Raw genomic sequence first — 22,302 nt, 5'->3', positions numbered from 1 at the left:
GTAATTTTTTAAACTATGCTCGAGTGAGAAGGGCTAGAGATTCGCCTCTCTTTTGAAATGAGTGAGGAGGGTGGATTGTGTTCCCCACTCCCGTCCGCCCCCCCCCCCCCACCCAACAGGCAAAAGAAAAAAGAAAAGAAAAGGAAAGGAAAGGAAAAGGAGGGGAAAGGAAAACGCTAACTGGTTTACAGTGATTAGGTAGGGGGTGGCAATGGATTCTAGAGGTGGTGGAAGAAGAAGGTGCATCTGTAAGTTGACGACATTTCTTCGTGCTATGTTGTGCCTGCGATCCAGGAGAAAAGAACTGGGCGTTAGAAGAAGGACGCTTAGCAGAGGATGGTTTCGATCCATCGACCTCTGGGTTATGGGCCCAGCACGCTCCCGCTGCGCCACTCTGCTGACAGGCCGTCTCACTGAGCTCCTTTTTTCCCACTATGAACATCATGAGCTATGTCATGTGTCCTTGTATATACAGATAAATTTTGGTTTGTTTATAAAATCGAAAGACTAAACTTCCCAGCAATAAGAGGAACAAAGTTCTGTGACTTATTGCACGTGTAAGGACTCAGATCACTCTCAAAAATATCACGCTGGACCCCCAAAATGCCTCACAGTAGGATATGCTATATGATTCCACTTCTATGAAGTTCAAGAGCAGGCAAACTGTCTGGTGCTAGAAATCAGACAGCGATTAGCTTGCAGGATGCAATATTGACTGGTAAACGGGCATAAGGCGATTTTCTGGACTAATGGGAATGTTCTCAGTCTCCATCTGGGTGGTGGTCACATGGGAGTAGGATACATCGGTAAAGTTTATCAGCTCAAACGACACAGAAACTCTTTTCATTTAAAAATATACTTCAATAAAGTATTGGGAAAAGGGTACCACAGAGAAGTAGTAACCTAATGGAAAGGAGAGACGGGGGTGCGTGTGGGGAGAGAGAGAGAGAGAAAGCGGACTAGAGGCAGCAAGGGAAGGAAGGACGGAGCGGGGCCATCCCGGTGGACTCAGGTGCTGGGCGGTTCCCACTGATTCATCCAGTCTCAGCCTCTGAGGCTGTGCTAAGGAAGTGGCAGTCATCACCAGGCCACCAAGAGGACGACCGTAATTCACCCACGGTGAGGCACTGACGGAGCACGTAGGTGTCCCGATGCCCCACGGGCGACAGCGGCGCGGCGATAAGCAAAGAGTGCCCGGATCTCACAGCCTCCAAGGCTCCCACCCCCTCATCAGAAAACTCCCACCTTCGGCCTGCCAGCCGGACAGAGATTCGAATGCCCGTTTTGGCGGCATCGGCCCCTCAGCACTCCTGGACTCAGCCCTGCTCTCACACAAGAGCCCTCCTCTCCCGCAAACAGCCCTGGCCCAAACCCGCCCCCCAACACACACACACACACATCACACTCACACACCAGAGGAGACCATCTGACCGGCGCTGAGGCCTGTAGCCTGAGCCCTCCAGGCAGGTTGGCCCAGTTGCAGCCTGGAGCCCCAGTGCAATACCTGTGCACAGTGCTTGCCACACGCAACACGAGGCCCCACGTTTCCCAGGTAGGCAATGCCAACTGCCCTGAGACAGGCCGCTGCGCTAAGCAGCCCGCCCCGCTCTGCTCACTCGGAGCCTGCAACCCGCAGCACACACCGAAGAGGCCTCAGCTTTGCGCCTTCGTCTTCCAAAGGGCAGAAAGTCCTGTTCCCAGTTAAGACGAAATCCCAAGGATCAGATACACCCTCCTGCTTGAAAGAAGCAAAACCTGACAAAATAGACGAAACAGTTTTCAAGACATCAAACATCAGGCAAAGAAGGATGGTACTCCCTGACAGAAAGAAAGGAATGAGCGATTTTTCTGGGGATGAGGTGAGATCTAGGATTGCAGCCTAGCCCTTACTGCCTTGAGAGAGTTTCCAGGCCCCAGTGCGTGGAACAGAAGCCCAGGCGGAGGCTGGTGAACTCCCTGAGCTGAAGTGATGGGGCGGATAGTCCAGGAGACCAAGGCAGCTAAAGCTGGCAGCACAGAGTACCGGAAAGGAGAGAGCCGTGAGAAGAGAAACCTCCAGAAAGCACTCCACGTGGAGCTTAGCACTGGTCAGCGCACGCAGGTAGGGAAACTGTACAAGTCTGGGGAAGGACTTCCCACAAAGATCAGAGAAGTTACCATGATACTGAACTGTCCTTTCGAGTCAGAAGCAACGATATGAGATGCACGTCTGTCTAAGGAATCCAGATTCGATTCCCGTCCTTAAAAGAAAAGAAAGAAAAGAAAAGTCTGTGTTTTGTGTTTTTTGCTCAAAGTGTTCAAAGTGCTGCCGACATGGAGGGAAGAGGAAGTATCTTGAACCAGTGCACCTGGCGTGGTCCTTCCTCACAGGGCAATCTCGGCTGTCAGTTCCTCTGAAAGAGTCGTCAGGGACGTGGAAAGAACGACCTTTGAAGAGCGCCTATTTCCTTTGTATCTCTTGAGGATTTGAGAAAGGACGTTGATTGCGCAACTAGTTTGGAAAGAGAATTTAAAAGCGAATAAGCTTGTAACAAAAGGTTGCCAGTGATCTTTTCCACTTTTTCCCGCCGATTTTTCGTGTTAGGTCGAGCTCCCACTCTTGTGTCCTCTGGCCCTGCACGTCTCTCTGTCCTCAGCCACTGGTCCCGGAGGAAAGAGAACACTGCCCGCCGGGAAGAATGTTGAAGTTGTAGTAGGCCGAGAGCCGAGTTGGGTAAGGAGTGGATAAAAGATACGCGAGGGACCGTGGGCCTGGAACGTGTTACTACAGAGAGGACTCCACACTCTTCGCAGGTGTAGGAGAAGCAAGTTTCTTCCCACGACGGTTAAGCAGCCGAGGGTCCCTGCGGAGGTGATGGAAGAGAGTGGCCAGTACGGGGATCGAACCCGCGACCTTGGCGTTATTAGCACCACGCTCTAACCAACTGAGCTAACCGGCCCGCGAGTGCCTAAGCCTTATCCTCTTCTTCCGCTCCTCTTGCGCCCTCTCTCCCTCCCCGCCCCCATCCCCCAACCCCTTTAAAAGGTTAAGTTCCAAGTGTAGCTTCTCTCAGGAGAATTTGGTTGTTGTTGTTGCTTTCCACCCAAAATAAACAGAATGAGACGCTTTCTCTTGAAAGAAAAGCAAACGGAAAGAAGGCACACTGGTTTTCAGTCGTACTCCTGGACGTGAAAGAGGAAGCCGACGTTTTTGGAGGAGGCTGCGGCCAACGGCCGGGGGAATCCATGGAAGTATGTGCTGTTGTGTAAATGACTGGCAATCAGCCCCTGAACTAGGAGTGAGTGCAGGCTCTGTCATACAAGATGGAATATGGTGCCTGAAGGATATTCCGACGGGTCCGATTGTCGATGCTCGCGGAGTCCCCCAGGTTTCCGGGTGAGACTTGGTCGGCGTTCGGGAGCCGCCTCACCTACCTACCTGGTTTACTCGGAAGGTTCCTGAGAGGTTCAGGAGGATGCTTCAAAAAGCAAACTCCAGAGAGGCGAGATGTTTCCGCCCGGCCTCGAACCGGGGGCCTTTCGCGTGTGAGGCGAACGTGATAACCACTACACTACGGAAACCGCGCTTCCCCCTACGCGTGCTTATTTCCCCCCACCTCCCATCCCCGCGCTGGTGTGTCTAAGAGAGAAGAGACTTTCTGGCTAGCCCAGGTTCGGCCACGTTGAATTGCTTCTCTCTTCCAGGAAATGATCGGGGTCACTGCGCTTTTGTATTAAAACCAATTAATACTAAAGTCAAGGAGTCACACCAGGCAAATACTACCCTTAAGCGAAGGAGTCCTTTCCAAAGGCAGGACAGACATTTTAGGCAGCGTCCGGGTACAGCAGATTTCTGAAAATTGCTCGATTCTGTCCTATGTGGGTTATGTGACCTTAGGAAGTTCTGTGATCACCATCTCTTAGGTGCCAGAACATGATCGCAGAAAAGTAGCCGGGATTCGGTGCCCTTGAACTCTGGCAGCTGCCCATTCTGTGCCGGGGCAGTGTTTGACCGACAGAAACCGAGGGACGGAGAGGGGGAAATGCCCACTGGTCTGCCAGGCCGTCCTTTCTTGTCCCCTCTGCCCTCAATTCTGTGCCAATTGAGCACTAATCAGCCAGAGTCAGACTAAAATTGCTGTTGTTGATAACATCGTTAATGTAGTAAAATTGCTGTTATGGATATCATCACTAACGTCCAAAGTCAGTTTGTTTCTGCAGGGCAAGTTGAGCTAAGAGATCCCGGAGCCGTGGACCCCCTGGCCAGAGAACGGTAAACCGGAAACACCCTGACTCCTGAAGCAATGATTCCGAAATGTCAGAAGTCGGTGGTCAATGCCAGTTTCTTTGTTCTTCCCCTTTAAAAACAGCCGTATCTCAAAGACGAAGGCGGAGCGGACGTGAGACTTGTCTCGCAGTCCCTTGCTCGGCGCCGTGCAACCCAAGGCTTCCTTTTGGACAAAGCGCTGCTGTCCGAGTTTGGCTTTCTGTGTAGAGGGCGCAGCAGATCTTTGGTGGGTTACACATGGAGCAGCTAGGTATCCGAGGACCGTGAAAGGTAAACGTTTGTGTTTGCCCGAAGAAGTACTGCGGGAAATGGTGGTTAAAAGTTTTAAGTGAAAGGGGGGGGGGGGGGCTGTTGCGGCACGGCCGGTTAGCTCAGTTGGTTAGAGCGTGGTGCTAATAACGCCGAGGTCGCGGGTTCGATCCCCGTACGGGCCACGGGTGCTTTTACTCCTTATCACCCAAGGTGGTTACACGTCTCTGAGTACTTGGAAGGCACAGGTTACTTAAAAAAGAAAAGAAGAAAAAAAAATCAACACGTCACTCACGGTACACCGCCCCCCACCACCACCCCCGTTTTGGAACTGTCGAACCAGCGCCCTTCTGGAAGTCGCGGTGCTGGGAAGCAAAGTGCGTCCTGGAATGTTGAGCGCGCGGTGGTCAGGACCAGCTCCGATATCCGGTCCGCACAAGCCGGGCCTTCCTGGATTTACCATTACCTCAGTCAAAGCCTCTTGTCTTTCTATTCGGAAGGGGTTGAGGGGTAATTTAGTGAGGCTGATATTGGTGAAGACACTCGTAGATCCACGTTGTTTCTTTCTTTCTTCTTGTTCTTCCTCCTCCTCTTCCTTTTTCTTAAAGCCTCTTTGATTTGAATCTGTGTATAGGTGTCTCTGTGTGATCCTTTGTCCATATTTGCCGTGTGAGATTGAACCTTTGTCCATATTTGCGGTATGAGATTGAAACCAGAAAACGTTAGATTGTGAACGTTCCTGTGATCGCCTTTGAAGGGTCCTTCCGAGTTGCGCAAGAGGCGGGATTGATTGCCCTGTGGGGCAACAAGAAGGAAGGTGAGGGAGCTTTTCCCAGCACGTCACTGTGATCCGAGAAAGTTTGAAGACTTGGTGGGCGTGTCAATTGCAAGGCGATCGGGTGTCAAAAGGGTCGCGAGCCAGCCAGGAGTCGAACCTAGACTCTTCTGATCCGTAGTCAGACGCGTTATCCATTGCGCCACTGGCCCCCACGCAAGACGAACGCTTGAGTATGTCTATTTAATTAAATGAAACCTCCGAAGTCGCTGGTTCCGGAATGAGGACAGAAATAACCGCAAAACCGTTGACTCCGACAGATTCATGTAATTTGCGGTGAGTGTATATAATACAACGTTGTTTTCAATTTCTATATTTAAAATCATAAGAATTGTAACCCTTAGAACATTCCATACGTGATAGCAAGAATGCCATTCCCTGAAAGCAAGTTTTCGCCTGCGAGTGCTCTTTGCTAATTTTTGCAATCAATCTGTTAATCTGCCATGCTTCCACCCGCGTCATATATTCTTATGTACTTCTATTGGACCCTGATGATGTGTGCGCGGATGACTAATGACTGCCCTGTATTCTCTTTAATTAAGTGTTACAAAATAGTGCACATTTATTTGGTTTGGAAATGCATTCGGCTGGAAGAATCACATCTTTTCCTCTTACTGTGAAAAGAGTAAGCCTCACTAAGAGGGAGAATCGTGGGCAAACTCTGTGATAAACCATGCATCGGATAAAGGCATGCAAAAGTCAACGGTAAAGGCAAAAAGAGGCAAGAATTCAGTCATTCAGTAAAGGTACACACATTCCAGAAACCAAATTTGACATAGAATGTGGGAATTTAGGAACTGATTTAATACCACATACATTTCAAACAGACAGGCATGCTCTTTTTAGACAATTTTGGTTGTATGTTTATTTTAGTTTTCAAATTGGACAAAAGAGACGCCTCAAAATGTACAACTGCCTCGAGAGAAGGATCTTGGATGTTGAGAGAGAGACACGGTATGGCAATGTTCTTGACGGCACAAACTTGGAATCCGGAGTGCAGTGCCTTCTCATCCCAGCTTTGCCATCGTTCACCTAACTGGCTTTTGCGATAAAAGAGAGGTGTACAGTGCTAACAGAAATGTGAAGATTTACTTAGAAAGTTTTATCTGAAGGAGTAATGGTGGAGGTCAAGTTTCAAGGTTGAGGAGATGTTCGCTAGGTATACAGAAGTATTGGGGGCAGAACGAATGATATGTGCACACATCCCTGGGAAACAAGAGGGACTGCTGGCAGGTAGGACAGTGTGGTCGGGAGAGAGGGGGCAGTGAGGTACGAAATGAAGCTGAAGACATAGGAGTGGCCATGGAGAGGATTTCAGGCCATAATCTTCAGGGCCACATCATAAAATAGCCATCAGATGTTTAGGTGATAGGCAACCCTTTTAGAAACACTGCTTTCTGTCTGTCATACTTTTGTCCTCTCAAAGTTCACAGAATCTGAGATCTAGTCGGACCTAATCTAAGCAAAAGCCAGCTAAAATTCCCCCAAACATTTGAGAAAACTCCCAGGCATTCAGATCACGTGACTCCCCTTAGTCCACGAGGGACAAGAGCCAGGGTCCCTGTAAAGAGGAAGTACTAGTGGCACTGGCGTCCCAGGAAGGGAGGCGTTTAATCTTCATCTTTAAAACAGACATTTTTACTTCTGGTAATGGTAAAAGTTAAATGGTTAAAGCAGATGAAACGGTATGTTTGTTTGTTTGTTTTTAATGGTTAAAGCAGATGTAAAAGGTATGTTTAATAGGTCGCAAAACAGGCTGCTCTAGTCAGGGTTAAGTTTTAGTTAAATCATATGTAAGCCATAATGACTTCCCCACACCTTAATATGTGAACATTTCTTCCATAACCATCAAGTAGAAATACTGTATGCGGTACTTCACGTGTTTTTGTAAATAAAAAAAAAATCGGTGCCTAGAACACACACACCATCAGCTCAATATACTATCAGAACATTTCCCCCTGCCCTTTCTCTCTTCTGAGAAATCCCTCACACAGCCCGGCAAATCCAGAGTGCGCTGTTCATGGTCCTGACTCCGGGAAGAGGCGGGCTTCCTGGTGGCAACGCGGACCATCTCCGCCCGCCGGGCAGGCACCTTGAGTTGAGCGGGATGCCGAGCCCCGGAAGTGTCCGAGAGGAGCCCCTGCCGGCCTCGATACCCTGCCTGCGAGGGCCCCCGCGCCCCATTCCGCGTCCGTCTGTCCCACAGACTTGTCTCTAAACACACACGCCGGTAAACCCACCCTAACCCCTTTCCGAGCCCGGCCGGGACTGTTCTGTGCCTAAATGCAACTGCTTTTCGAACCCACGTAAGCGACAGGTCTCTGCGCCCAAAGGACAACTCGTGGCAGCCAGCGGCCACCCCTCCCAGGCAAGCCTAGGTGGCTGAGGCGAGTCGGCCTACGGATCCCGGCGCGCAGCCTGGGCTTCCGGAGAAGGGGCGGCTTGGCCTTGACCCCGTTGTGGAAACACCTGAGCAGAGAGACCCGGATCAAGGCGGACTGCAGGCCGAGTCGCCGAGGGTATTGACGGGGGTACGAACGCGGACCCCGGGAACTAGGAGAGAAAGGAAAGGACAGTGAGGTTACGCAACGGCCTCTGCCGGGCACAAAATCTCCGTGTAGTTTCTGGGGACGGGAAACGTTTCTGATTCATTTCCTCCACCCTCTCCTCCATTGCTCTCCACCTTCTCCACACACAAATTTTATGTTGAAGGTTTCTGAAAATATTTCTGGCAAGGATAAAAGAAAATGCCAGAGATGGAAGACATCTGGAAACATCACCTTTTGTTTTTCGTTTGTTTGATTTACATCCTTGTTTGTCTGATGGCATTCATTCACTTATTCATTTCTAATTGCGGTAAGCATACCTCAGCTGCTTCCTGGCCATTTGCTTGCATTTCAAATCATTTGCCTATACAGTGAAAGTGAAAACGGTAAAGGCTGTTGAAGAAAATCTAGCAAACTACTCCATGCCTTTGAGATGAGCAACTATATGTTAGACAGGACATAATAAGCACTAAGCATACAAGAAAGATTGCTACACTGTACCACCACCGCCACCCCCCCCCGCAAAAAAAAAAAAAAAAAAAACTGAACACGTTTTTCCTCAAGAGTCCGTTCGCAGAGAAAAACACTAGGCACAGACTGGAAGGACATACTCATAATTCACACGTTGTAAAAGGTGTTGGAGTCCGAGGAACCTACAGAAATGTTAAAGTGCAGTAAGTACTTCAACAAGATGTAGGTGTGAGCACTGCTGCTGTGAGGATAGGTTGGAAACCCTTTGTTTTGAGGTGGGGCACCTTAGAGAGGGCAGCAAGGTAGTAAGGAAGTAGTCGTACTTGTGGGTAAAGTGGCAAAATCCCAGGCAGAGAACTGTTTCCGCCCGGTTTCGAACCGGGGACCTTTCGCGTGTAAGGCGAACGTGCTGACCACTACACCACGGAAACGTCACACGCACGTTGGATTTTACAAGTCCAATAGAACGACATTTCCTTGGTGCTCCCCAAGTCTGATATTTTTGAGTATTTCTCTTTTAGTGTATTATCACTCACTCACTTCGCTTTCCCTCCTTTTTAAAAACGTGTTAAAATAAGAATATAGGAACTCTATGACTCATAACCAAACGTAACTCAAAAGCAGAGTCCAAATTCCTTCCCCCACATCAGGCAGGGTAACCTCAGGCTCCTAGAGCATGTGATTACAAGGAACTACCCGATAGTACCTTGTGACTTTCACTTCCATGTCTCTTGCTCATCGTAGGACCCAGGACATAACACACAGAGCCCTGAAGACCCCCAAACTTCCGAGAGGGCATGCTTGTCCGGAGGAGACTGCTGAGCGGGGGCGGGGTGGGCTGTGCCCCAGGAGGAAGTGACAAAAGGAGTGGTGTTTGGGAAGTCATGGGACCGGACTTTGTGCCGAGTAGGTTGAGGTGGGAGTCGTCAGTCAACTTCTTATCCAGTGTCACTCACACTGGCCTGGAACGCCTGTGCTCTGAGCGACGTCAGTCTGTGCAACAGCTGGCGTACTGGCCTATACTTTATTTTTCTTCTCACTTCACCTGACCTTCGTCACTGTGTTTGTCCACTTCCCAGCTTTTACCTCAAGGATCAGGAAGGTGCTCAGCAGCAAAACCGTGGTCTTTCCTCGAATTCTCTGTGAGACATTCGTCATAGGACAGCTCTGCAACAGCACGTCTGACAAAGAGCAAAGCTGCAAACTCCTGCTCTCAACAACTCAAACTTGAATTGGTCACAAGGTTGCAGGAAACAGAGAAGAGAGACAGGATTTCCCAGCTAGCAAGATTGGAGTCCGTTTTTTCCCTGATATCGAGTTGGCAGCATAAATGATGATTTATTATTTTCCAATAATTTGATTAGAAGTTTATTGTAAAGCAGTCAATGAGTGGCCCCCAACGTGGCCAATCCTGACCCTACCAGATGTCCTGAAAAAGTATGCAAGCCTGAGGTAGCAAAGGGCACATGCACTGAGTATTATAATAAGATTGCACGAAATCAGTTAATTATTTTTAAAATTGCCAAATGAAACCACAGAGATAAATGATCACTCATTTTCTGGTACAGATGAACTTATTTGCAAGGCAGAAATAGAGACAAAGATGTAGGGAACAAAGTGATGGATACCAAGGGGGGAAGGGGGAGTGAGATGACTTGGGAGATTGGGATTGACCTATATACACGGCTATGTATAAAAGAGATAACTAATGAGAACCTACCACATAGCACAGGGAACTCTACTCAGTGCTTGTGGTGACCTAAATGGGAAGGAAATCTAAAAAAGAGGGGATACATGTGTACGTATAACTGATTCACTTAGCTGTACAGCGGAAACAGACACAACATTGTAAAGCAACTATATACTCCAGTAAAAATAGACTAAAAAGAAAAGAGGAAACGGTTATAACACTACTTGATTTACACTACTCTAATTTATATTAGAATTTTTCCCTTGTTCTTTTATTTGTTTTGGATTAGATTTGACTAAAGGCAAATGAGTAAAAACAACTCCAGACTCAGTAATCGGTGTGGAAAATAGCTGTAAACAAATGAAAGTGCAGAACTTGAAAGCACACCCATCGAAACTAGATCACTAATTCAGTAGCCTTGCCTCACACTGTATGGTCCACGTAACAGTAGTGTAGACGTCACTCATCTGGGAGACTGTAGAAATGGTGACTTTCAGGCCCTGTTGCAGATGTAGTAATCTAACACCCTCATTGTAGTGGACCACACCAGGTCATTCACATGCTCACAAAATTTTGAGAAGCATGGCTCTAAGGCGCTATTTAATGTGCCAAAAAGCTCTCTGGCGCAAAATTGGGGGGATCTGAGGGGAGAGGTTGACCGTTCAATGAATCAATCAAGAAAAACAAACGTCTGCGTTGTGTTAAAAGTTCTAGGAGGCAAAAATAACTGAAGAGATCACACAAAACCGAACTGGCAATGTCTGACACCTGATCTGAAAGGTAAAGGAAAGACCAAGAAGTAACCCCTCTAGGCAATTCCAATCTTCATCTCATGATTTCAGGGCAAGTATTCCGGGTTTTTAGCACCTTTCAAGGCTCTTGGGAGAGTTGTTGATATTATATTTATTTTTTAAGCAAGGGGACTATTGCTGTCCCCATTTCCTCCTAGGACTTCAAGGCATGTAAACTCCAGTTAATTCCAATTTTTGTTTGCCATGTTTAAAACGTTGCCTCCTTAGGCCCCACTGGGATTCGAACCCAGGATCTCCTGTTTACTAGACAGGCGCTTTCACCAACTAAGCCACGGAGCCAACCGTGACACTGTACTGATTCTTATAGTATTTGAAGCCGATGTCACTTTCCTGTTTCCCCAATGCATTTCTCAAGAATTTTTGATTAATGATAGTCTCGGGACTACTTCTTAGAATTTGTATCAAGTTCTTTTACTTTCTCTCGCCTGAAATATGCACAGAAGTTTACATGCTGTGTCAAGACAAGCAAAACTTTCTGAGCCTCTGGACCCTTGAAATACGTAGCCAAACCATTTCACTTCTAGGAGCTTTCACAACTTCGTTATAGGAGATATTTCTCAGTTTCAAGTCTGCAATTGGGAAATGATGGTGCTTATCGGTCTTGAAACATAACATGAACTGGAGCACTCTGAAGGACTTCACCACACCACTTGCTACTCTTACTGTGAAAAAGCAATATCTTACAAAAGAGAAATGTGCTTCCCAATATTGATTTTGGAGCTATGTGGCAGGTAAAGGCAAGCAAAAGGAAAAAAGAAGGTAAGAATTCAGCAGATGCATGCATGTTAAGAACGATGTTTGAAACAGAGATATAGACAATATAAAACTTAGGTAGACATGTCTTACTTAAAAATGTCATAAAGTTCTTAACTGGTCCTAGTTCCTGAAATAAACAATCAATGCATAAATATCAGAGAGTTGTCCTCTCCTTTGAGAATGAGAGGCAGTATGGAATGATGCTTCAGAGCACAAACTGTGATGTCAGGCTCCATTGGTTCTTTGTTCCAAACCTGTCATTATATTTGTGACCTTGAGAAAATAATGTAAAATCTCTATTTCTTGTTTTCATTTACTCAAATTCTTTGGGGAGTGCAGGCAGATAGTGTAGGTTATGACTAGCCTCAATCTATAAGACTTCTACAAGCGTGTTATATCTAGGCCAGGTACACAACATTTCTTCCTCAGCTGATAGAGAATAGTGTAAGGAAACTGCCTGTATCTCTTGCAATAGCAGGCAATTTGTTTCCTTTTGGTGTTTATTTCAACAGCTCTAGCTGCTCAAGTACTTCTGTAAAGGTAGGTCACATTTTCCACTCATTTCTATTTGAAGAACTCCTTCGTTGTAATCAAATCTGTAAGATTTAAAATTTTCTGCCCAATGCAATACACCTCTCCTATTGTATTTTAAGTATCAGGTATTATGTGTATTAATAGGAAGACTAAGTTAAATTAGGAACCACCTGCATTTATGCACATCAGAGATGCCTAAAACTTCACACACACACACACACACACACACACACACACACACACACACACAATCCACCCAGCATTAAAGTAATCTATGAAGTCTTGAAGAACAAAAAAGAAGGCGTGATTAATACTACCTGGGAGAAGTCTGAGCTCTGTGAAGAACCCACCAAAGAACATTGAACTGGCCACTGCTCTTTCTGAAAAACTTGGATTTTATAATGGGGTCACGGTGTGATAGATAAACCCAGTTTTGTGGGGCAGGATGTAACAAAGAGAAGTGGTTCAGATGTTTATTGGCCCAAATGGAAACATTTTAGGCCCAAGATAGGAAAGAAAGCACTTTGGGTGTGATGTGAAACTTTGTGAGAGAAACCCACTGAACTTCAAGTTCAACATAAACCAGATGGCTCCATTTCAGATGTCTTTTACAGGCTAAAGACAAATCTCATTGGTCTGGTTTGCATTTCAGTGTGCGAATGGGACTCTAGGAGAGGATCTGGCAGGACAAGTATACATCATCTAGCACAGATAACCATAGAAATATCTCTGCCACGTCCCTCACCAAAATAAGACATCAATATCACATTCCTTCAGCTTTGAACAACTACCTATCATGGAACTACTGTCAACCAGGCGTCTGCCTCAACACTGACTTCAGTGGTGGCAAAGAGACATGTTTCTTATTGTAATTTTTAAAATTAAATCTTTATTTTGGAATAATTTTAGAAAAGTTGCAAAGACAATACAGAGAATTGCCTTATACCCATTACCTAGTTTCCCTTAATATTAGCTTCTTCCATTATTATGGTACCTTTGTTAAAACTAAGAAACCAACGTGGGTACTTTATTAATAACTAAATTCCTGACTTTGACTATATCACACTAGTTTTTACACTAATGTCTCTTTGGTTTCCAGGATCCTACATTGTATTCAGCCTCCTCTAGTCTGTGACAGTTTCTCAGTGTTGATGAAGTATTTCTGTAGCATACTTGACTGTTTTCCAATCTGGGTTTGTCTGATATTTTTTACATGATTGGTTTGGGGTTATAGGTTTTTGTGGGAGACCACAAAGATAAAGTACGTGTCCCATCACATCATAACAGATGTGACATGATAGGAGCATAGCTTACCATTGGTGACGCTGACCTTGATCATTTTTAAGGTAGTGTTTGCCATTTTTCTCCCTTGTGAAGTTCCTATTTTTTTCCTACTTCCTACTCTACTGTTCAGAAGGTAGTCACTCAGTATGGCCCATATTCCGGAAGGGAGGGGATTAAGCTTCATCTCCTGCGGGGTTGGGGGGGTAGTATTTACTTATATTAGTCGGAATTCTTCTGTAAGGAAAATGTTTCCCTTCTCCTGTATTCTTTGATTGATTTATTTATATCAGTATGGACTCATGAATATGTATTTTATACTTTGGATTATAATCCAAAACCACACTATCTGTTGTTCAAACTGTTCCAGCGTTGGTCATTGGGAGCTCTTTCCCTGTTATAAAGAGACAATTGGCAAAGCTGTTTCTTTCCTACTGTGTTGATATTAATAATTTTCTTTTTCCCACACATTATATTAAAAAATCTTGTTTCACCTTTCGCTGAACTAGTTAAGATCCAAGTGTGGAAGTGTAGAAAGTGTGGATGGTTTCCCTGTTTATTTTTGGATGAACATAATCCAATAGGGTCAGTTTCTTTGCAAAAATCAGCGACCCAGTGGAAAAATAATATGCCCAAAGCGGCTCTATTTCCCTTGCTAGTCACTCACTACTATCCTTTCACCCTGTTGATGGGATTCAAAGGAGGACTTCAACCTTGGGGAAAATCAAAGATGTGTGTTTAAATTTTTTTTAAGTTCTCAGCGCGAGGTTCGTCTGTCTCCCTGACATTAATTGTGACATCGCAGTGGAACTGAGACTAGAACTGTCATTTGTGTAGAAATGTAAGAGGAAAGCCTTGTCGTACAAATTGGCCTGTACGGGGATCGAACGCGCGAACTTGGCGTTATTAGCACCACGCTCTAACCAACTGAGGTAGCCTGCCAGCAAACTGATCGCTGGTTCCTCTGTAGGCAATTAAATAAAAGGGAAACAAAATGGTTTCTTCAAATTCTCGGGACGGGGGGCGGGGGACGGGGGGTGGAGCGGGGGAGGCGGGGAAGGAGGAGAAGGAAAGGGAACACAAAGAACTGAAACAACCGAAAGGTAACGTTAATTTTTTAAATCTCCACATTCTTCCTGTTTCACAGGAACAAAACATTCACAGAACAAAACATTTAGCCTAATTGAACTCTACTTCTTGGGGGCCTCTCTCCAACTGACGACTCTGAGCCCCCCCAAAAGATCAGATTCAAAGTCCCCGAGGGAGGCTTCCTTCCTCCTACCTATTTAAAATAATTTATAAAAATAAATTATTTTTAAAATAATTTTATTTCATACTATCAGAGTCCTTAATCCATCTGGAATTCATTTTTGTTAATTGTATGAGATGAAGCAGTTTCTTTTATTTTTTGAAGAGCTTAGCTACTAGTACCAACTGCACTTGAAAATTTCATTAGCTTCCTGCCGTTCTAAAACGACGAATTTAGCCCTCTTTTTCATATTCTATACCCTCCCCGTAAGGGATCTCACCTTTTCCCAAGATTTCGATATTCTAAGGTACATGGACAATGCGCCAATCTTTCCCTAGCCCTCACCAGACACTCCATACCTTCATTTGCTCTAACCAAAAACCTTTGCTTTATCCCGGATTCCTCTCTTCCTCTCACACCTCACAACCCCTTTAAGAGCAAATCGGTTAAATATATATAGAAATCTGACCACTTCTCACAGCTTGCGTTGTAAGCGTCCTCGTCTGGGCCACCACTGAATCCCACCTGGATTCCTGCAGAACCCTCCTCCCAGTCTCCCCGCTTTCACTCCTCTACCGTTCCAGCTCAGCCAGCAGCCGGAACAATCCTAAAAGTGAGTCAAGTCATGTCATTTATTTGTCCCAAAGCCTCTACTTGTTCCACATCTCACTCCTGGGGACTTCCACCAGGTTTTCTCTTTGCCTGGAATCCTCTTCCCTCATACTCTGGCATGGCTAAGTCTGTCAGGGAATTCAAGTCTTTGCTCAGATGTCAACCTCTCATAAGAGCTCAGATGAAACTGTAGCGCCATCTTAATCCACCTAGCCTGCTCTATATTTTTGCCATGCCGTTTACAATCTCTTTCACATGGTAGTTATTTCCTATTATGTTTATTGTTTATTTTTTTAATCACACCCCCTACTAGAACATAAACTCCACAAGAACAGGAATTTTATCTGTCACTGAGAACGTCCCAAATATTAGAAGAGTGCCTAGTAACCAGTATCAGATGCCCAGTATTTTTTGAGTGAATGAATGATTGAATATGACAACTATTTCCTTCATATTCCATAGTCATTTCACACTCACTCTATACAAAATTCCATGTATTCTGCCAAAATCACATTTTCCATCCTCCAAGTCAGATGGCTAAGGGTCGGTCTTCTCCAGCTCCCCCTCACCCTTATTCTGCCCATCTCCTCTGCCCACACGGTGCAACCTGTCACCAAGTCCTGCTTCTTAATCCCTCCTCTCTCTACTGCCTCCCCACGCCCACTGTTAACTACCTGGTTAACAATCCCTCTTAACCAGGTAATTAATTACCTAGCTTGAATGTATTGTATCTTTCACCTTTGTTGGTGTCTCCACAGCCCCCAGACATTTCCAAGCCTCCAGCCTGTCCCCATTTGACTCCTCCCTCACATGACACCTAGAGCAATCTAAACACAAGCTTGTCTCTTTCCTACTTAAAATCTTTCCATGACTCTCCATTGCATTTGGAACGCTGTGCACATTGCACAATATGGTTTATAAGCATATCCATGATGTGCCCCTTCTTCTCCCAAACCATGTCTGACTCCTTGAAAGTGATCCAGATAGATGCATTCTGTCTTCCAGACCCTCCTGTGCACGTGTTTTGTCTTTGGCCTGAAATACCCTTCTCCAGTTGCTAGAACTGGAGAACACACACCGTAAAACAGAATTCAAGTGTCAAGACTTAGATAAGATGACCTTCTGCCCTGCTTCCATTCCCTTAGTACCTGTCGCTTGTTATGGAATCACTGGCTTACTTACCAGTCTCCCCACTAAATTGTAATCTCCAAAGCAGAAGTTTTCCTTCACCTCTGAATGGCTGGTGCAAAGCACGATACAAGGTATATAGTCATCACTGTAGAAATGTTACATTATCATGTAAAGACTGTAGAAACTGTCTAATACTTTTCCTCTTGTGCCCCTCTGTAAGATGGCAGTCTTGGGTTGTGGAATGCCTTTCAAAATAGAAACAGCATGGATATTTAGAGTCGTATATACCTGGGTTAGAGTTCTGACTTTGGTGATTTGCTGTAGTGAGGGAGAAGCGAACACACACTTTGGAGCCAATAGGGTTGAAATCCCAAATCTAACCTTTACTAACTGGTTGAGCTTGGGCAAGTTTCTTAATATCCTTCTGCCTCTGAATAGATATGAGTTTTATAGCAATTCCTGTATCATACGCTCATTTCAACAATTTATTTTTATTTTATCAACCAACTTAAGATTGCTTATTTTTCCAGTTAGGTCTCTTCCAAGGTATCCATAAAACAGGAGGTAGATGTATGCAGGGAGTCATTCTTGCCTTTTCTTTTTTTCCATCAGGATGATACATGCTAAGGAATATGTCGTAGCTACTCATAGACCTCCCATTGGTTACAGTACAGAGGTCAGCTTAGGTATCTGCTCTTCCTCCCTTTCTCCCTTTGTTCTCAGGCCCAAGAGTTTTCCTGCCCTACCCACCCTATCTGGGAGAGATGTGAGGTAGAGGGTGATTTTATAAGGTACAAATTAAAAGAAAAGTAGAAGCTTTGGTTCCCTAATTGAGCATTTCTCACTCGTAATTATGGAGGAATTATGACCTATGGTGTAAAGAAAAGAAGCAAGGTTGCACCACTCTGTGGTTTTCCTCCCCTGGCCCTCCCATGGATGCTCTCTTGGGTAGACCATTGATCCTCAAGAAAAAGTTGGCTTCAAGGTCAAACTGCATTAAAAGCTTCTCTAAAATAAAAAAATTAAACTAAAACAAATCTTCTCCAAGAACAAACTGAGGAACAAAATGGCAAGAAATGAGCAATTGGCCTCCCTAGGAGACCAGATAAAGGAACCACTTCTTTGAGCCAAATAAAAGCAGGCTAAGATTTAGAGAGAATCTATTCCTCCTCCCAAAGATGCAAGAGAATATGGGTTGTACTTTTTGCCTCCCTGGTATGTCTGTTCTCAGAGAAAAAAGCAGAAGGCAGTGTCCTGACTGAGCCCACCCTTGACACAGAAAGGAGTGGGTAGGGAGGGGAAGGCAAGGCTCTGTTCAATTCCAAAGCTTTGGTTCCACTCAGTTTCATTCTGCTATCACCACTAGATACTTTAGTCCTTCATTTTCCTCTAGAATGTAGATTAGGACCACAAGGTGAGTGTGTAAAGCTCTCAGCTTAGATCTGGGGTATTTTTGCTGTAGAGAATTAGAAGTGACTGAGGCGCTTCACTATGCTGAGGTCAAAATCAGGGTACGAATGGCAAGGAACACAAGTTATTTCTTGTGGGCATGATGCCTTTGGGAATGCCCTTGCTCCCTATTCTCTGGGGTTTTTGATTTTGCACCAATGGAAAAATGAAGGGGCTGACGATCTGAAAGGTCTTCTCCCAACAGAGCCCTGGGGCGGTGGAGAGGGCATCCCAAAGCCAAGGCTGCTGCCTGCCTTAAATGATCCAGTGACAGGGGTGCTCTGAGCAAAGGGGGCCATGCAGGGGTCTCCAAACATAGTTTGTCTTGCAGAAATGCTGGCCTTCCCCAAGGCAAAAGGTGTGCCCTGGCTGCTCCAGCCCTGGTTGTTTGGGCCCCAGCCTTTCCCCAAGGTTGTGATGGTGCTAGTGCTCCCACTTGGCACTGCTCCAGTGCTGAATGCTCCAGAGCTGGAGCTCACGTCTGGGGCAGTGACGCTGATCCCAGTCTCCTCACAGTCCACAGGGCACTCTAATCCACCAAAGTCAAATGGTCGTGGGGCTGTGCTGCCAAACACTGAGCCACAAGCCCCACTCCGGTGGGTTGGGGTGACAACTCCCAAACCATTCTTATTAGCTTGACCGAAGGGAACCCACTGGAGTGCTGTCAAAGGCCGGCCGGAAGCTGGCAGGGATGTGAAAGGTGGAGGCTGATGGTGCCACACCCCCAAAGGCCGACTGCATGGTACCCCTGAAGGATGGTTGGGCTGGAATCGGTGTTGGGATCGAGGAGGCCACTGTTGAGTTTCCAAAAATGGAAGAGCTACGGAAGCTTGGGCCAAGGGCCGGTTGTGGGGCTTCTTGCTTCTGCACATATGCAGCCCCAAATGCAGGTTGGGGAGTAGCTCCCAGGGATAGTGGGAAAGGTGGCCTTGAGCATGACTCCAATGGAATTGTGAATGCTGAGGTCGAACTGGAGATCCTGGATGACAATGCAGGCTGGTTGGTGGTTACTAGGGCTGAAGCTGCCACAGGGCTACCCACAGTGCTAAAATTGGCAGTGCTCCTGGTAGGGGATATCTGGACAGCACTGGGAAGAACCTGGCTAAAGATGGTGACTGTGTGCACAGTAGGAATGGTTGGACACTGGCACAGTGGGAAAGTGAAGCCTGCAGCTGGGGAGAAGCTGGCCCTGAAGGCACAGGCAGCCCCGAGAGGGAAAGGGGGGCAAGTGGAAGGGATAGAGCAAGTGCTGCCCATGGTACTGGTAACATCCACTACACCAAATCCCAAAGGTGGCCTAAAGGAGCCTTTGGATGTGCTGGCTGGGGTGGTGGACATGACTACAGTTGTAGCCTTGACCAGGCCTTGGAAGAGACGGGTAGAAGCAGGAGTAGGTGGAGGAGAGGTCTGCTTGAAAGAGAAAGGAGCTCTCACGGGCATAGTGTTAAGTGGTCTTATGCTGCCAAAGACAGGCTTGAAGGTGGGAGTTGAGGTACCCGGAGGTGAAGATGCTGCAGCTGTGCTTGAAATTCTGGAATATGAGGAGCCTCCTATCTCACTATTGGCTGGGAGCCCCAAGATGGGTTTTGACATGCGGTCAGCAGAAGTTGCAACAGGAGGTGCAGATGCAGGAAGATGGGGAGCTGGGCTGCTGATCAATCCAAACAAAGTGCTTTGCATAGTGGGTGCTGCAGGGATAATGGCAGGTGAGTCTTGGGGTATGGCAGCCTGAGAGGTTGAAGGTGTCGGTGACTGGTGCTGTGGGAGAAACAAGGGTCAGAAGGATGAACGTAGTTGTGGGTTTTGAGTCTGAAGAGGTGCCTGAAAGGGGCTCCGACTGTGAGCACCCATGTGAGGCCAGCAGGCTCGCTGTCTTCAGAGGCGAGTGGGCCACACTGATTGCCTCTCCGGTAGGTTGTGGGAAGGCCAGTGGACTTGGAGACTTCTGCATTTTATGTAAGCTTTCCAACTGAGGATCAGTGCCCTGGGACAGGAGAGGCTGAATAGCAGACCAAGTGTCAGGGACAGAGTCTGTGGTGACCTCAGTCGTATCTTCTCTGGCTTTGTTGCTCCGTTGGAGTCCAGCTTTCTTCCCTAAGGCCAGGTCTTCGGGGACTGCATAACCAAGCTGAGGAGGTGGAGTCAGGGACAGCAGCCTCCCAGGGCTTGATAGAAGCAGGGGAATCTGATTTTGCTGCCCAGAGCTGCCAGATGTTTCTGGGGACTCATCTGATACCAGTGGGACTGGAGACTGAGACGGATCACCAATGTTCTTTCCTTTTTATTGGCCACTCTGGTATCTGGAGTGATGTACTGGGAATACTTCTCTTCCAAGGCTCAGAGGAATCTCTAGAAGAGCTGTAAGAGCTTGCAATAGCATTTCTTTGGGAGCTAAGGGGGCCACCTGTGTGTGTGCTGGCCAAGGAGTCCATGGAGGAGCAGCTGGGCCTGTTACTCAAGCTGTGATCTGAGCCCCAGCAGTCGAGGCTTCTCTCCAGAGGCTCAGGCCTGGGCACAAAAGAAGTGAGGACTCCGTTTTACGTCAGAGGCTTAAACGCAGATGGTCTGGTCTCTGGAATCCTTCTCTTACTGTCCAAGCTCTCATGGAACAGTGGTTCTTCCCACCTCACTTTCCGCTTCTTGCACTCTCTGAGGGCCCTCAGCACTGTCTCCTTCGCACATGGGTCTGGGGGCTTCTCAGAAGGTGAGACCCCTGCAGAGTTCGTCACCTCTGCTGGGGCAGTGGAGGGGGGCGCTGTCCGCTCACGAGGAGCGAGCCTGATGGTCACCGGGCTCCATGTTGCCCTGGGGTGCCGGAGAGACCAGATACTCCGCTTGAAGTAACTTTCCCACCAGTCTGAGGGATGAGGCCCCATGATGGAATTCCGGGACCTGTTCATGGGAAAGCGCCTCCAAGCCTCATTGAGCACGCACGCGTTGGGACTGGTAGGATCCCAGTTCGGCAGCCTCCTCGCAGGTCTGTGCCGAGGGGCAGGGTGGGCACGATGGACTTGCTGAACCCGGGGGACCTGATGAAGGGGCTGAGCTGGCCGGCGGTTCAAGGGCCTCTCCGACAAGTCTGTGCGCCCCCCGGCTGGGGACGACGGCGAGAGTCCCAGCTTGCCCACGTAAGTGCCCATGTGGAGCAGTGAGGCGGGGTCGGTGCCTTTGACTTCGGGTTTGGGCTCCCGAGGTTTCTGACGCCTGGTGACTCAGCCGCAGTCGAAGTGTTCCGGTGACGGTTGGGATCCCTGCGCGAGGAAAGTGAAAGGGTCCCGGGGCCTCACCCTCCAGGTCCTGCATCCGAAAGTGAGCGGCCGGTGGAAACAGAGGACACGCGGGACCTCGGCAGCCCCCGTAGCCTGCTCTGCTAGTTTGAGGCCTAAGCTGGCCGCTCTGGCCTCTCTTCTCTCCTCTCCGGGTTGCAGCGCGCGGCACGAGGACAGGGATTAGAGAGGAAGCGCGCGGCTGGAGTCCCAGAGCTAGAGTCGAGCAGGCGCCGGGTCTCCAGACTCCGGCTCTCGGCCACGTCACCGATCCTTCCGCCCGCCGGCCCCCGGCGTCGGAGTAGGGAGGGCAGTCCGAGCCCCTCAGGGTGAGTCGGTGGAGGTTGGGGTCGGGGGGCGGGGCGCTGGCGGGAGCGCGGGACCGGAGACCCGGGCGCGTGGACCTGGGCAGCCCAGACGGCGTTCGTGGCGCCAGCAGCGGGGAATAACGGAGGCCGGATTTGCTGCTTGGGGATTCCCGCCCTTCTTCCTTTCCTTTGCCTTTTCCTTTTCCTTCCTTCCTTTTCCATTCGCCTCCCCGAGGCTGAATGGGTGTCACCCTCGATTGTTCGCACTTTGAGTATGCAGGTACGATGGCACTCTGGCGGGGTCGCGAGGCTCCGGAGGGGGCCAAAGGGATTTCTTGTCTACCGACCGGGAGCCTGAGCGCCTCCGCAGGCACCCGGCTTTGTCCCTCGCTCGGCAACCTCCCCCGCCCCTTCGCCCCGGCCACCCTCTCCAATCGCTCTCCTCACCTAGCCGGGTGGGGTCGGAGCTCCAGGAGGGGAGCAAAGAAGTGGGAGATTGAATTTGAGGCTGAATATTCTGGCTTAGCCAGAGTGAACTAGGGCACTAACATTCCGAGAAATTGAAAAACGAATAACGTTTTAAGATTTCTAATACCATTCCTCCCAATAACAATAAAAATGGCACGGATTCAATACGATTCTTTCAGGAAAGGTCATTTTAAGGTTGTTAAGTTAAGGAACTCGGAGAACGGGTTCCATTCAAAACCCACACTGTCCAAAAATGGGTCCAGACATCTCCCACTTCATCAATCTCTTTCTCCTTGAATTTGTATTTCCACAGAATTGTACGCTAATATAATGTATGCTTACGCTTAAAGTCTTTATTCGATCGTCCTACTATACTAG

The 22,302-nt window shown here is 47.6% G+C and overlaps 1 protein-coding gene across 1 annotated transcript; it reads right to left on the bottom strand.

Moving 5' to 3' along the window:
• Window positions 1–17,967: 17,967 nt before the first annotated feature.
• On the bottom strand, window positions 17,968–21,022 carry LOC307058634 (POM121-like protein 2; the record flags this gene model as incomplete). The annotated part of the gene is given in 6 exon segments (XM_079712174.1): window positions 17,968–18,048; window positions 18,050–18,530; window positions 18,532–19,626; window positions 19,628–20,158; window positions 20,160–20,419; window positions 20,423–21,022. Coding segments are annotated over 6 exon segments (3,048 nt in total).
• Window positions 21,023–22,302: the final 1,280 nt, after the last annotated feature.

Source organism: Hyperoodon ampullatus (assembly GCF_949752795.1).
Source record: "Hyperoodon ampullatus genome assembly, chromosome: 10".
In the NCBI taxonomy this organism is placed as follows: domain Eukaryota; kingdom Metazoa; phylum Chordata; class Mammalia; order Artiodactyla; family Ziphiidae; genus Hyperoodon; species Hyperoodon ampullatus.
The sequence above is the reverse complement of the archived record's forward strand: the minus strand, read 5'-3'. Positions and strand labels throughout refer to the sequence as shown.